This window comes from Lentinula edodes (genome assembly GCF_021015755.1).
Source record: "Lentinula edodes strain Le(Bin) 0899 ss11 chromosome Unknown C8R40scaffold_1, whole genome shotgun sequence".
Classification (NCBI taxonomy): domain Eukaryota; kingdom Fungi; phylum Basidiomycota; class Agaricomycetes; order Agaricales; family Omphalotaceae; genus Lentinula; species Lentinula edodes.
In genome coordinates, this window is record NW_025764307.1 from 1,638,343 (window position 1) to 1,653,611 (window position 15,269).

At 46.1% G+C, this 15,269-nt stretch overlaps 6 protein-coding genes across 6 annotated transcripts; 2 read left to right on the plus strand and 4 right to left on the minus strand.

Moving 5' to 3' along the window:
- Window positions 1–382: 382 nt before the first annotated feature.
- C8R40DRAFT_1157774 (amidase signature enzyme) lies at window positions 383–2,655 on the minus strand (the record flags this gene model as incomplete). The annotated part of the gene is made up of 11 exons (XM_046229660.1): window positions 383–612; window positions 666–692; window positions 751–914; window positions 1,002–1,132; window positions 1,185–1,570; window positions 1,631–1,891; window positions 1,968–2,069; window positions 2,125–2,152; window positions 2,217–2,378; window positions 2,440–2,561; window positions 2,589–2,655. 11 exons carry the CDS (start codon window positions 2,653–2,655, stop codon window positions 383–385), a joined length of 1,680 nt encoding a protein of 559 aa, XP_046092516.1.
- A 1,021-nt stretch (window positions 2,656–3,676) lies between these two features.
- On the minus strand, window positions 3,677–5,100 carry C8R40DRAFT_1032002 (TauD-domain-containing protein; the record flags this gene model as incomplete). The annotated part of the gene is made up of 5 exons (XM_046223217.1): window positions 3,677–4,176; window positions 4,248–4,270; window positions 4,326–4,485; window positions 4,540–4,609; window positions 4,669–5,100. 5 exons carry the CDS (start codon window positions 5,098–5,100, stop codon window positions 3,677–3,679), a joined length of 1,185 nt encoding a protein of 394 aa, XP_046092517.1.
- A 479-nt stretch (window positions 5,101–5,579) lies between these two features.
- C8R40DRAFT_1164850 (Clavaminate synthase-like protein) lies at window positions 5,580–7,034 on the minus strand (the record flags this gene model as incomplete). Its single annotated transcript, XM_046230574.1, has 6 exons — window positions 5,580–5,752; window positions 5,811–5,873; window positions 5,926–6,063; window positions 6,121–6,226; window positions 6,289–6,546; window positions 6,621–7,034. 6 exons carry the CDS (start codon window positions 7,032–7,034, stop codon window positions 5,580–5,582), a joined length of 1,152 nt encoding a protein of 383 aa, XP_046092518.1.
- Window positions 7,035–8,531: 1,497 nt separating this feature from the next.
- On the plus strand, window positions 8,532–11,410 carry C8R40DRAFT_42006 (cytochrome P450). Its single transcript, XM_046235017.1, has 21 exons — window positions 8,532–8,614; window positions 8,668–8,733; window positions 8,785–8,819; window positions 8,874–8,927; window positions 8,985–9,016; window positions 9,071–9,183; window positions 9,248–9,276; window positions 9,336–9,380; window positions 9,441–9,571; window positions 9,623–9,876; window positions 9,936–9,997; window positions 10,061–10,065; window positions 10,123–10,156; window positions 10,218–10,387; window positions 10,447–10,476; window positions 10,537–10,642; window positions 10,704–10,743; window positions 10,797–10,884; window positions 10,945–10,977; window positions 11,034–11,062; window positions 11,114–11,410. The coding sequence occupies exons 2-21, from the start codon at window positions 8,676–8,678 to the stop codon at window positions 11,278–11,280; spliced, it is 1,515 nt and encodes a 504-aa protein (XP_046092519.1). The 5' UTR covers window positions 8,532–8,614; window positions 8,668–8,675; the 3' UTR covers window positions 11,281–11,410.
- A 239-nt stretch (window positions 11,411–11,649) lies between these two features.
- Window positions 11,650–12,903, plus strand: C8R40DRAFT_1164852 (uncharacterized protein; the record flags this gene model as incomplete). Its single annotated transcript, XM_046230575.1, has 1 exon — window positions 11,650–12,903. One exon carries the CDS (start codon window positions 11,650–11,652, stop codon window positions 12,901–12,903), a length of 1,254 nt encoding a protein of 417 aa, XP_046092520.1.
- Window positions 12,904–13,153: 250 nt separating this feature from the next.
- C8R40DRAFT_1078042 (arsenical pump-driving ATPase) lies at window positions 13,154–15,256 on the minus strand. Its single transcript, XM_046227005.1, has 8 exons — window positions 14,907–15,256; window positions 14,709–14,847; window positions 14,566–14,659; window positions 14,332–14,482; window positions 14,154–14,261; window positions 13,921–14,059; window positions 13,663–13,728; window positions 13,154–13,580 (listed from the first exon to the last, which is right to left on the minus strand). Exons 1-8 carry the CDS (start codon window positions 15,081–15,083, stop codon window positions 13,456–13,458), a joined length of 999 nt encoding a protein of 332 aa, XP_046092521.1. The 5' UTR covers window positions 15,084–15,256; the 3' UTR covers window positions 13,154–13,455.
- Window positions 15,257–15,269: the final 13 nt, after the last annotated feature.

Consider the following 15,269-nt stretch of genomic DNA (forward strand, 5'->3'; position numbering starts at 1 on the left):
TCATGAATGGCATAGATTGGGTTGTGTAGGTTGGCTTCCAGATACCGGTTTTTATCGAATATGCATTCCATGGTGATCCTAAAATAATCAAGAACGTACAAGTCCGCAAAGAATCTGTCTTCGGCATGGGGACAGTGTGGAAGCCAGATCTACTAGAAATTTGACTCTGAGATTGTATTTGCTTCAGGGGGACAGGTTTGGGACTTGTGGTTCTCATTTTAACACCCAATCCCAATTCAGTGTTGATATACCGAAAGCGTTAGCTCATGAATATACTCTGAATATATATCCTCGACCTATTTTGATGAATGAACTTCGAGTACACTTTTTATTCACCCGTTATTCATGCGCAGATGACCATCCCGAGACCCTACCGAGAGGCTTATCCCAGAATATCCTTCAACTGCGTCTTTGGTATTGCAGCCGGGAACGCTCTCCTCTCAAGCCTCGTCTTCGTCTTTTGCTCATACGCAAATGCAAACCCAATCAAATCGAATTCTGAAAACGCTGTGCCCAAGAACGACAGACCGAAAGGAACGCCAGGAGCCGGGTATACGGTTTCTGGACCTGCGCTACCAATAGTTACGTTGGAGGGGAAGAAACCCAGAGGCACTAAAGAAGGACGGATGAATGAAATAAGGACGCAATGTTAAAAACCCTTTCACCTGTAATGATGGGATATCCTGCGATAGCTTGAGAACGTAAAATACTTAGTTACAAATATCCTGAGGAGAAAGGAAAAATGCTCACCGGCAGGGACCGTAGTCAACCCTTGAGCAGGAAGAACCAGGGCATCCAGATCAAACATCTCCAGAGCTGCGTCAATACCTTGTGCACCACCAAGCTCTTTATCGAAAGCCAGGGACTGGAAGTAGGCATCGGTGAATCCGGTGGTAGCCTCGGATGCGATGAATCTACAGTGTAACAACCGAGCCCATAGCCAGTCAGGAACAAGTTTGGGAAGAGGCGCAGTTAATTCTCTGCTTGAGACTTGTACTCACTCGGACTGTGACGTAAAATTCACTGGTTCCTCCAATGAAGGATTGGCATTATCGAACGCTATGAGGTCGGCTAGACTGCGTACGCCACTCGGAATACTGATGAGACCTTCAAGCCAGGCATTGATTTGTATCTGAAGCGTAATCAACATATCAGGCAGCCGGGGTGACAGGGTAAGTACTTGCCTTGAAATCCGTATCCAGCACGACCGTCTCATTATTGGACCTTGCGATCTCTTCTGCAGACGGGAGATCCGCAGGATCTACAACGGTGGCTCCAAGATCCCTAATAACATCCAAGGCTTTTTCGAACGCTAATCCGATCGCCGACTCAGATCCATTTCCCGTCAAGTCACTACCATCAAGGAAGACCTTTCGCGGAACACCAATTCTAGCTCCTATCAAGGCGTTGGGGTTCAAAGCTTTCGTGTAATCAGGGACAATGGGGGGTTGAGCGAGTGTGAAGTTGTCATTGGGATCTTTTCCGGCGATGAGGGAGAGGACGATGGCGACATCGGTTATCGACCTAGCCATTGGGCCTACGGTGTCTTGATGTTCAGAGATGGGTATGACTGTGGTACACAGATGTCAGCACATAGAAGAACTGAAACAGAAAACCGAAATCAACCCACCTCCAGCACGAGAAGTCAACCCTACACTGGGTTTGACCCCCGCCAAATTGTTATTACCTGTTGGACACGTAATGCTCCCATCCGTCTCAGTACCCAGCGCGACAGTGGTTAATCCAATGGAAGTGGTGACACCCGATCCAGAAGACGAACCACATGGATCAGCGCTTGGGAAATAGGCGTTCGTCGTTTGGCCACCGCGACCTGACCATCCGGAGGGAAGATTGCCTCGAAACTCGGCGAATTCTGAAAGGTTTGCTTTGCCTGTAAGGAAGACAAAGGAGGTGCAGGAAGATCGTGAATGCTCTGGAGAGGGTGTGACAGGGACTGACAGGCGTACCCAAAATGATAGCGCCTGCTTCCCGAAGTTTCTTAACGACACCTGCGTCGTCCGGGACAATAGATCCAAGCAAAGCAAACGATCCAGCTGTCGTGTTCATCCCTGCAGTGAAATAAGGCTGAGTGATTCCAGAATGCGATATACGTCAGACATTCACCCTCAGAGGCGATTGTGGCGATATTATCCTGGTATTTTGACGAGTGTTGGCATTGCGAGAGTTATAAACAGATATCAATGTTGATGACTGACCTTCAATATCACTGGAATACCGTGCAACAAGCTTCGTTTACCAGAGACTGCCCGTTCAGCGTCCAATACAGCTGCTTGCGCTAGTGCCGATGGGTTCGTTTCAATGACTGCTCGCAGGACAGGTCCTTGAAGATTGACTTCTTCGATGCGAGCAAAGTACGCCTGTATGATAAGACGGGTCAAACTATATGATTCGACACAACCCGTTCGATATTGAACTCACCTTAATGAGGTCGACACTAGTAAACTGACCAGCGTCCAATCCATTTTGGAGTTCTAGGATAGAGGCTTCGTATAAATCAGGCAGTGGTGCATTTACTGCGTCATTGTCCCTCCTCGATAAACCTACATTCTCCTTGGCAGTGATAAGACATTGCACGGAAATGGTCTGGAGTAGACACAAGAAGAGTAAACTGCTGTACAGGCGGAGGAACTTCATTATGCAGATACTTTCGCCTCTTCCTCCCGGGGGCGAGTCAGTTTGAAATCGGAATTGAGAGGATGAAAACTAAGAGAAGATAGAAACCCGGGGGTTTTACTGGGTTTTATCAACATTCTGGCTGATATTAGCACGAAAGATGGAAGCAAAACGTAGATTCGAGGTATAATCAGAAATAATCTTTTGCGATAACGAGGGAGACGAAGGGCATAAGAAGGTCATGTTGGAAGTGAGGCATGCGGTTGTGAGAGCGGTTTCGCTAAAAGCTGTATAATGTCCACGACTGTCCACGAGATAAAGTCAGAGCAGTTATAAATGCAATCATGTATCTCGTAGACGGAAGCAGTCGACTTTGAATGAAATGAGAAGTTGAAGAACTTCACGGAGCCAAGATTGACAATGAGCGAAGTTCCGAAAAGATTTTGGAACATAGCAACTTTTTCTCACAGTAATCACCTTGAGATAGTCCCTCTATCACTGCCTTCTCGTTATATGCTCCCAAGTGACGATGCACTCAGCAAAGCATCTGGACTTCAAGTTCGTTCCAGGAATACATGAAAATGGAAGAAAACATTACGGGGGCTTCTGAACGTGATTATACTGCTCTTCGGAACGCCATGGAGGAGGAACTGCTTGAGAGGAAATGCGCGCAGTCCGCAGAAGAAGAATCCGAGGAGAGTGACAAGTATGGAGGGGAAATTTATACGCGGAGGTGGAGGAATTGAGAACTACAACAAAAAGTTTTCGGGAAGAGGTTCAAGAACTCGAAGATTAGAGTACAGAGCGAAGAAAACTTCCAACAAGACTGGACGATATAAGAAATTTCAGTCGCAAAGTCGGGCTTTAGTAACTACGGCCTGGACTTCACGAACAACATTTCCATGCCATTCCTGTCCCTTGCGCTATAGTACTTCCAGTACTTGTAGCAATGTCGAGGCGTCCTGATTTGGCGCTACATACATACCAGCTCAGCTGTTCTTGAGAACTGGCTGTCAACTACTATGTACATATGTGCATCTGATCAGTGCAATTGAAGCCCATCCAGGGCCGGGATGGGTCTCTCTGCTTGTGGTGTTATCCTCGCTCCATGCCTCCTCTCAGGACTCCCAGCAAAATCAAACAGCGCTGAGTGCATCGTCACTCGATTATCCCACAACACTACCGTCTTCGGTGCCCACTTGACTCTCATCTGACCCTCAAGACCACCAGCGATATGGTCGTACAAGAAGTTCAAGATCAAATCACTTTCCTGCTTTTTGTAGCCTAGAATTCCTTTGGTCGCTTCGGGATTGAGGAATAGGGATTCTTCGCCTGTAACGGGGTGTCGCCGAACAAGTGGGTGGATGGTAGTCACGCAGGGACGTCGGATATTTCGACTCCGTGTTCCGTTGCGCGTTACTTGGATTGGGTCTACGGCAGATTGGATCTGACGCAGGGTCCTCAAATACTCTACGAATCCGGGCGAAAGTCTCTTGAGTGCCTCAACGCCAGAGGTGAAGAAAGTATCACCTCCAGATTCAGCTAGACAATAGCCATGTTGATTTCATAGTCAGTATATATACGATGTGAACAAGACACATCCCACAGCTTACGATGCGCAAAGAGGAAGAAAGCACTACAGAGGTACGTGAGCTTCAGATACCGATTAAAACAAAATAAGAACCACCAACGTCAGTCCAGGTGGCTGTCTTTCATGGGACATATCCGTGTGCCACATGCCCCGTGTTATATTATCTGTATCATAATACACCGTATTCTCGTCGCGGTATATCATGTGTATCTCGGGCAAGCCTTCCGGATGGCCGCCAGTGGGATGGACATGTAGACGTCCTGTATTCGATCAAGCAACACGGACAAAACGAACATGCATCTCAAGCTGCTCACCAAAGTAGCTTCCAAATTCTTTCCAAAACTCACCCCCGGCTTCGAAAAAGTCATCTTGACCTCGGAATACCTACACGCGGGAGAATTATTATCAGCATCCAATCAACCTCGTTTCGAAATATAGCCGACCAAAACCCTTCTCCTCGCGACCTCCAATGCCAGTTCATCCCTCTCCTCCGGCGTCAACTTGACCAAATTCACACCTTCTACCTCCGTCCCGATAGTCGGACAGAAATTCTCAATTCTTGTTGCGCCTTGTAAGAATTTCCTCGGGTTCGGATGGGAGAGTGCTCGCATCCCTGGGTCGACATGTACAAAATCCTCCAAAGGCTCACCGATCTCACCTGGGTTGGGGTAGACTTTTGGGAGGAGGTCTGTGTAGGGATAGGATTCGAACGGTCCCTGTCCGCGATCTTTTGGCGTGGGTTGACCTGGAGAGCCAAATAGAGGGAGGGCAAGTGTGCTGCTGCTGCCCGCTGTGGCTGAGACCGTGTTGCAAGTAGTCTCCACGATTTGTTCTGCCTTGTTCTCCGTGATGATGGTCGTTGTAGTGGACGACATGATTACTATATGTTGGATACCTAGGCGTAAGGTTAGATTTTTTTTGCTGAGATGATAGGCATATTTATGTGATATATTCCAGATGCGATACGAAACTGGAAAACCTCTGCTTGGTTTCTTTCACATTTGGGCTTCACACATGCCTGAGAGCCGGTTCTCGCCACGTCGTATGCTTCTGTTGCTGTTGACGATACTCAAGTTTGATTGAATTCCATATCGTAGAAATACAGATGCCCAAGAAACTCACCCAATCTAGTTGCATGGTTTTGAAAGTCAATTTCGGTGCCGGAAGGGGCTTGATTTCCCGCCGCCCCTGCTCAAAAAATTCGAAAAACAACATTGTTCCTGGAATCAGACTAGAAATACACACTCAGACTTCAAATATCAGAGAAGTATTGAAAACAGAGGTATAGTATGCCCTGAAGAACGAAAAATTCGTTGGGAAAAAAGTACATGTTCCTTATAGCGTGTAAACTAGACTAGGCCTTGGACATCAAGTTCCGTCCAGTATTGGGCTTGGCTGGTCTCCCATTGGGGTAGTACCTCGAGAAGAGGTTGGGATAGAACCGTTCGGTCACATCTGCATGGCTTCGCAGTTTGCGAGCGAGAACAACCTCGCCTGCCAAGTCCATGTCTTTCTCAGAGAACCTGACTATAGAATGACGCGACTGAGATCTATAAGCAGAAAGATATGCAGAAGATGAACCTACAGTTACTGTCAACGCCAAGTTTCTTGTCTCGAGCGTATTTCATTTCCAATACCTCTTCAGGGACTGTGATAGGAATATTCAGATAGCTTCAGGGGGAAAGGTCACAAGATATTACAAGGAAAGTAGTGTTCAGCCAGCCTAACTTCGTGTCCAATGCTCGAGAAAAATGCCACGCTGAACCGTGGGGCTCCAATTGGAGACAAGACACGATGTGGGGTAGCGGGTAACACCCTCCTAGTGGCTTTTTCTAAAGCTGCGGGCGAGGCGCATGAGTAGGAAATCGAAAATGCTCAAAGCAAAGAATACAAACTCTTGCCAAGATTGATGACGAACGTATTTTCTTTGGGTGGCACTGGAATCCATTCACCAGACAAGTTCTTGACCTCCAGCGTACGGTGGTCTGTAGCCTGTAGAAGCTAGATGTATGGCCAGAAACTTTGAGCACAATTTCAAGAACACGCGACAGCAACAAACATACATAAGTCAAGAAACTACCGTCTACATGGGCAGCGATTCCGCTACCAGGTTGACCATCTGGCGTTCCCGGATATCTGAGAACTTTGCACCGAGGTTGGAGGTTGCCGTGGTCTTGATCAAAGAGCACGTCTAGCGCATCAGGACCTAGCCCAAGCGCCTCTGATACCAGACCGGTGAATTTGTAACTGAGATCTTCAACGTGATTGTAGTAAGTCAACATTGTATTCCGAAACTCAGGAAGATCTTGTTCCGAAGGCCACTAGATGCAAGAGAAAATAAAAGGTACTGCCAGTGGGCATCCTGCCGATGAGTGACAGTCTCGACGACACTTACTAAAGCCTCTCCGTGTAATTTGAGATATTCGGGTTCCCCTTCTTTCCATGAGCATGTCCTTGCTCCTCCGAAGTTGAACTGTTCCCTAACGCTCGCGTCGTTCGACAATGTCGCACCGCTGACCTTTAAATATCCATGAAAATGCATAGAATTCTTCATGTCCAACATATCCTTCGACTCTTGAGGTAGCTCGAAGAATTTTGGCGCTATTTCTTTCACCTGCGCTATGATCTCATGCGGGACAGGATGATTTGCGAGATAGAGGAAGCCAATGTTAATCATTGCATCACGGAGTTGGCGCAGAAACAAAGGTTTGTCCTTGTCGGAGAGTTGCCAGTCAATGATTGGAATTTCATAGTAGTCCAACTTGGACGCATCGGTAGAACGCGAAATAGGTGTGGAAATTTCGACCATAACGGGTTGAAGATGGGTTGGAAATTTTTCGGAAGACCTAAAGACGAACGAGCCAAATGATGTTTAAAAACCAGCGGCATATGCAATAGAAGCTCGAGAGCATGATTTTATTGCCCACGAACAGAGTACATGAAGTTGGGAATCCGTAAGTGTGAGGAAGTCAAAAGGAAATACGTGAAGATGGTGGTGGATGAGATTTATGTATGAGAAAATCTAGGATATATCCCAGGCCAGCGAGAAGACAGGTACCTGCATCCACGCTGGCAATTGCGAGATGGTCGAACATGATCACACACTGGATTGAAGTTTCAAGGAGTGATAGTCCTGTGGAATATGAGAGTTTTTATTGGGGGGGATGTAGAATGTGTAGACACTCATAAGCATAAATATTGATTGATTGAATCTTCAGATTATCCTCCGAGTCCCAGACTCCAGTCGTCGTTGTGATTCGTTGAATCTTGGGTTGGATACGACTTATGCATTCAGAGGCATTCAGATTCACGGTCATTCCAATGACACAACAGCGTTTCGAGACTTGTTCTCCCTTCAAGTCTACTTCAGCAAACGTCTCTTCTTCGTCCGAATGCGTCCCCCATCCAGAGGTCCATGATTTTCAGTAATTTTCCGATAAGATTTTGCAGGATTTCGCTCACGCGAGCTCGTAGTGAAGAGTAGGAGAGACCTCAAAGGTGTTCTATCCTAGAGAGAGGCCCCACACGCACGCGGAAGGTCACTGAGCCTGTAATTTTCCTGTCAGAGGACTGAACACTAGAGATATCAAAGAGAGGGAAAGGGTAGGTCCTGAATCAAGTTTCGGCGGCAAAGAGTCAGGAAAAGAAATAAGCGCCAGCACATCTTATCCTCTGAGTGATCCAACTCCCAGAAGCTACCAAAAAATACCACAACAATGCTTTGCAATACGAGTTAAAGTTCTCCCTTCTCATCCTTAGTCAGGCTACCAGAGAAAGGTCTGCATAACTTTTGGACAATACAGAACTATCAATACCGAGGAGCTTGGAACTGGAAACTCCAAGTTCGTCATGAAAGCTTGGTTTGCAACTCTGTACTCGCGTTTCTCCATTCAATGAAGGATAAATCTGTCTGATTTGTCTTTTAGCTGTAAAGCTCGTTTAGTATGTCCACAGAGGATCTGACAACTCATAATATAAGACTACCTTCGACAATTGATACGGTTCACATCCGACTATGAGGTCAATCAAGGTCATTTTGTCTTACTGGCTGTCTTCCGAGAGCAATCCGAGAGTGCTTCTTTGGACTCCTCTCACGATGAAAGCGCACCGCGCTCTATCTGCGGAAACAGGTATATAACAAGTCAAGTTGAGGTTGCCCAAACAGCGTTCGATTTTGACTGACCTCTTCGTCGAACATGTCTGGATTCCTCTCATATTTGCACACACATGTCGATGGCCTCAATTTCTATTGACCCAGTCTATTGCGAGGCATCGCTGTCGCTATTCTTTCAGCCAGCATTTGGACATTGTTTCGTGGTCGCCATAAACTTGATGGCGTCTCGTCTTTGAGCCAATTACGAGGTCCACAGTCACGATCGTGGTTCAAAGGTTAGTCCTCCATTTGAACTCCAAACAACACCCTACTAATACTTGCGTGCCAGGTAATCAAATGCAAATCTTCAGCTTGAAGCAGGGATGGGAATTTCACAAGATGCTAGCAGACGAGTGTAAGTCATCCCCCATTCCTTCGTGCTTGACTTCATCTGTTTCGTTTCTAGATGGGCCTACTGTCCAGATAACGGGCTTGTTAGGGGTAAGCAGAGTTTAAAGTACACGAGAGCCCAATATCATATTGTTTTGCCAATAGAAAAAGCAGCTTTACACATTCGATTCTAAAGCTATGCATCATATTCTTGTAAAGGCAAGTTCTTCCTAGACTAAATAATTCAATGTGGATTCATGTTATAATGGTAAATAGGACGGGTCTTCGTTTCAGCCTCATCGTATCGAGTACGCGGAGTTTCATTCTTCATTCCTCAACCCTCGGGACTTACTGTTTGTCAGGAGCGGTATTCTTCTATTTGGCAAGGGTCTGCTCAGTACAATCGGAGAACGTCATCGCAAGCAACGAAAGATGCTCAACCCAGTTTTCTCGATTGCTCATATGCGTTCAATGAGTGAGCCCAGGTTCATGATTATTGACAGCTTGATTTGCCAATAAAGAACATTTACCTTGGATAGTGCCGATCTTTTACGATGTAGTGGATCAGGTGAGGAACCCTTAACCTTATACAATAACCTCCATCGATGTTTGCATGTTCTGTTATAGCTGCAGAATGCTCTGTCGCAACGAGTCCGCAACGAACCTCGAGAGGCGAGTGCAATCAATGCATAAATACCACTCCCCTTTTGATTATTTCCGGAATCATTGCAGATTGAACTTGTAGGATGGATGGCCCGCACCGCCCTGGAACTTATTGGTCAATCTGGATTCGGGTACTCTTTTGACAATATGGTGGACGATGTACCCAGACACAAATACAGTATTGTTATCAAGGATCTCGTGTATGTCTTTTGATCATTTAGTAGAATTTAACTGATGAGACCCCATCACAGACCGACACTAACTCGACTGGCTTTCGGAAGGTTTTACTTACTTCCTTTAGCTGTCAAGATCTTACCCTCAAGTGTTCGCACATTCATTATGAACATTACCCCATGGAAAACTCTACATGATGTTCGGGACATGGTCAATTACATGCATGATCTGTCTGTGGAGATCTACAAAGAGAAGAGGCGCGCACTTGAAGAAGGAGACGAGGCTGTAATCAAACAAATCGGAAAAGGGAAAGATCTTCTTAGTATTATGAGTGAGTATTATTGGTTTATTGAGCACCTGAAATGTGGTTTGAACACTGATTTATGGTAGTGAAAGAGAATATGAAAGCGGATGATGAAGATAAACTCGAAGAAACTGAAATTATCGCTCAAGTAGGTGTCTGTTCCCTAACAATTCCATTCATTTTGGCTCAGTTTAATTTTCAATATGCTCAGATGTCGTGCGTTCAATTTGTATCTTCTATTCTAATTTCCCAAATTTCATTTCGCAATCCTAGAACATTTATATTAGCGGCAATGGACACTACCTCTGTAAGTGATTTATCGTTATGTGCTATTTCGTATGCATGTTTCAACACATTCGTATTCATAGAGCGGAATGTCTCGCATCCTCCATCTTTTGGCTCTTCATCCCAAGGTTCAGGACAAAATACGAGAAGAGATCATTGCAGCTCGAAAAGATCGTGAAGGTAGTCGGTTGTCCTACGATGAACTAGTTGGACTTCCTTATTTGGATGCAGTATGCAGAGAGACCTTGCGACTGTACGTTGCAATCACAAGTCGACCGTTCGATTCTCGCTGACTTTTGTCACCACAAAAAGCTACGCTCCAGTGTCTTCTGTCTTGCGAAAGTAGGTTCTCATAGATACTCAAAGAGATTCGAATATTCTGATCATATTATGAAATATCAGATCCACCGAAGATACAATAGTTCCTCTCTCACGACCTGTTCGCGGTGTGGACGGTAATGAGGTGACAGATATATTTCTGCCTAGAGCTACAACTGTGATCATATCGGTAATTCCATGAATATTTTCCTCTTCTCAGGCTGTATGCCTTATACAAGCTATTCCACCAGATTTTGAACGCGAATAGGGATCCTGAGCTATGGGGACCAGGTACCTCAAAATGCTTTCTATCAGTCACAATCTTAATGCTAATTTACCTTCAGATGTGTTGGAGTGGAAGCCTGAACGTTGGCTCTCACCACTTCCCGATGCTATCATGAATTCCAAGATGCCAGGGGTCTATTCCCACTTGTAAGTCACCGAGCTTCGGTCAAATGTTCGGATCGGTCTTATTGTGTGTATCCTGTACAGAATGACTTTCAATGGTGGAAGTCGTTCATGCATGTGAGACTCCATATTTTACTTCTCTTCCGCTAAGCGTTTCTCTCGGTCACTTTCAGAGGATTCAAGTTCTCCCAACTAGAGATGAGTACGTATCCATGTCTTTCAGTATTGGAGCTCTTTGTTTACCTGGCGTCAGAGGTCGTCATAGCTATGCTTGTAGAGAATTTCAAGTTCTCTCCTCCACTGGACAAGGAAATTTTTTGGCAAATGGCAGGCATTGCGAGCCCTGTCGTCGTTGGAGGCAGCGACTCCATGCACCCACGGTTGCCACTCATCGTTGAGGCAGTTAAGGGAGATTCTTAATGTGTTCCATGTCGTCCTAGCGTTCTCCTTCTACAGGCATGCTCGAAATTTCTCTTTTAGATCTGTTACCTATGTACCTTGTATGATATTAGAAACGAGCGGAATATGAAGGAATGTCACTGATCCATGCCATGCCTATGTTTGTATGCAAATACTAGCTTCCTTGAACAGTAAACCAACCATATGTATCCAGATCCATTGTAAGCCCCTGTCATCTATTACCGTTCAGCAACCCGGCTCATGCTGAAATATCAAAGCCAAGGAAAGTCGTTCGCTCTTCATAATCAGTCATAATCCATATGCGATTTATGCAACCTCGGATCTCCGGGCCCGAAAAAATTTATGCTATCGGGAAGGGGCCTCAGGAGTATGCTGGAAATTAACTCTCTTCTTGTCAGCCCCGGAAAGTCATGGTTAATGCTCTTTGGTCGCCTCCCTTTGGTCCTTCCCCAACTCACTCTGTCCGATAAACCCCTCAAATTCCGCGATGTGGGCCGATACGTGGGCATCTTCTTTCAATCTACCCACCGTAACATGTTCGCTCCCCACTACACCGAAAAGCGCGACGCTGCCGTTGGGACTGCACGTGCAATCACTGGCTGCGATCTGCTTGTTGGGAATTGTCGCATGCCTCCCTCCATCACTAAACAACTTTACACAGCGCTTGTGGACTGCCACCTCACCAACGGTTGCGAGATCATACCCGATACCGACCCGAGTCTTATCCAGATTCGCTTTCTACGCCGTATGCTCAACCTCTCCAACAACTCTGTCATTACACCTCTATTCACCGAATCGGGGATCATGCCTATTCGCACCCGCCGCGCATCGCTCGCACTCCGATACCTCAAATGCCTCATCACTCTCCCTCCCTCTCACTATGCATTCTCGGCCCTCTGGGAGAACGACAACCTCCGCCGTGCTGGCTCTCCATGCTGGCTCTCGGACTTGGACTATGCCATCTCCCAACTCCCGGGCCACCACCGCCTGCCTCACCTGCAGGATCTCAACAATGTCAGTATCGACACTCTCATCAAAACCATTGAGTTCTCCACAAAATCGGAACTACAATCCCATATCGACACCTGGTCAAAACTCTCTTTACTCAGAAATCGCCTAGAACCGAAGGAAGCGGGTCCGGCAAAACAGCAAATCATTGGACTTCGACATTATCTCACTCAAGTCAAGAACCATGCTCATCGTCGCTCGATCACCAAACTCCTCTGTGGCGACCTCACCCCCCAAATATTCCGAGCTTCTGCCTCACCCCTGCGTCTGCTCACCCCAACTGAAGTTCTTCACCGAACCTGTCGTGCATGTAATCTACAGGGAGAGACTCCACAACACCTTCTGTTTCAATGCCCGTCTCTTACCTCTATCACTTCTCTCCGAGCCGAGTTCTTCCTGTCCATTCGACAGTCTCGGCCGCTACTACGCAGCCCAAATCTTTCGGATTCCACTGCGCTACACTATCTCAGGTTATTAATTTTCGACTGGAACCTAATCATCCCCACTGCTAAATTCATCCACGAGGTCGTGACTCTCTGGCAACTCTTTTTAGATACTGGTTTAGATGGCTCCTTGGAATATGTTGAAAGCGATTATGAGTCAGAAGTGGAGTGATCTGCGTCCGTTCAGTTCTATTTTATGTATACAACAACTACCCTGTACTATATCCCCTTCACTCTAGCTGCAGTCTACCATCCCAGGTTGGATGAGCATTCGCTGCAGCGAAGATTGCTGGGCCCGGCTGTTCCCTTGTGGGACCCCGTCGACTCGACGGAGCCGCGTATATATCTATCTATCTATCTGTAGACGGATTTCAAGAAGTACTCTGTACTACCAGATGATGCTCCATTGAGATGTAAAGAAGGGGCGAGAAAACGAGCGCCTACAACTCATTATTATATTTGGGGAGCTCAGCCGCTATGGAAAACAAAGTCACAGGAGTCTCGCTATTGCACAAATCCGCGTCATCTAGTCTAATACCGTTCAGCGACCCGGACAATTTAATCTATCTCCTATGCTTCAAGGGTCATGAGACGAGCATGCGAAGGAAGGAGGTGGAAGACATGAAAACAAGAGCTGAAGTAGTAAGTGTTGCATTCTACCTTCTTTGCGTCGTATATCCCGTGTACATATTTCTACTTCTTCTAAGTAACCTCGATCGTGTAATCAATCGCTCGGAGGCACGTAACCCTCAACTAACATCTTCGAAAACTCTTCAAGCTTCGCTGGACCTCTGACTTCCTCTGTCAGCAATGGCAGTTGAACGATGTGGAAGAATTCGGCGTATAGTTCTGTGCGCGCGCAAAGTGAATGAGAAAGGAGAGATGAATTAGTGATATGGTTGTAATGATTAAGAAAGGAAATGGAATTTACCATGTGCTTCAGCTAGATACTTCTGTTGCATCTTCCGCCGGACACCACAATGTGTGCAATTGGAGTCTGGGGAGTTGATGTTGATGAGGGATACTCAACAATAAAAATATTAAGAGAAACAGAACGTCGAATGAAATCATTAATGGAAGAAATTCCCAGCAGATGAACCATGAAGGCGGAGATATGGATATGGAATATGCCAAGTATAGGGGCGAAGGAACGACCGCAACGAAACAAAAGATACAATGCACGGCTTACCTTTCTTCGGGAATAGCAGCTGGTTAACGACAATATTATGAGTATCGATCTCATATGATGTGAGTTCTTGGATGAGACGCTCGGTTTCGTACAAGGAGAGGAATTCAGAGATGCAAATGCAGATAAAGGTCGTTTTTTCCTGTAGTGAACGGCGCGAACGTAGGCGGAAAAAGATTATAGAATGACGCAAATCAGACACGTCAGCCAAAAGTACCAGAAATGTCGCAACGTACGGGGTCCTTGAACTGAGAATTCACTTCGGTGATCACTTCTCTCATGGACTCAAGTTTGGCAAACATGTCTTCTTGGGAAGCTGCTTCTCCGCCCATCATTGAAGACATCTATTGGGGTGGCAGAATCAGGCCAAGGGATGAGAAATAAAATTATCTGTCGCTATATGCAAGCGCATACCTGATTAATCATCGGCCCGAACCTTGAACCCAAGGTACTCAGCTTGCCTAACGCCTTCTCCAACACGGTAGGGAAAGAGAGGAAGCGGAGCGTGTGCCCGGTAGGAGCCGTGTCAAAGACGATGACGGAGTAAGTTAGGGATTTGACGTGTCTATGCACAGAGAGTGATTAGGTCGCGTTCAAATCAAGGATTAGCTGAGAGAAAACACGGATGGAAAGAATAAGGGGACGTACTTCATAATTTCCGCAAAACTCATTGCTTCATCGACACCTGGGATAGCGAAGGCAAGATCCTGCATCATTGAACCCATCATTCCATTCGAGTCCGCTGAAAAGCCATAAACGCATAACCCACTATCAGATATGAATTTACTTACACTGATCAACCATTTCCTGAATTGCACTCGTCGGATCAATCTCCATCGCATACAAATTCTTGAACCCATTTACAAGTGTGGCATCCTTCGAAAACTTTTGGCCAAAGGCATCAGAAAGGTTATGGGCCGGGTCTGTGGACTGCAAACAGCCCGCATCAGTCAGATGCTTTGCACAAACATTATATCAACCGTGCTCACAATTAATAACACACTCTCCCTAACTTTCGCCAACTGTATCGCCAACGAACAACTCGACGTTGTTTTTCCCACACCTCCTTTTCCTCCACAGAAAATCCATTTCAACGATGTCTGGTCGAGAACGTTCTGTAGGGTCGGTTCAAGCGTTTCGAATTCTGGTGTAGCAACAACCTCCATCGAAGCCAATGAAAGAATTCCCGATAAAAATAATGATTGTAGGGGTCTGATTATCCAGGTTAATGAATTTAGACAATAGAGTGGTGTCTCCGGTTTATCGTATGTTCAGAAATGAGGCCTTGCGAGGTCAGAAGTGCAATGGGAAGTACTTAACGAAAAATGGTTAAACGCTCATACACGTCAGCG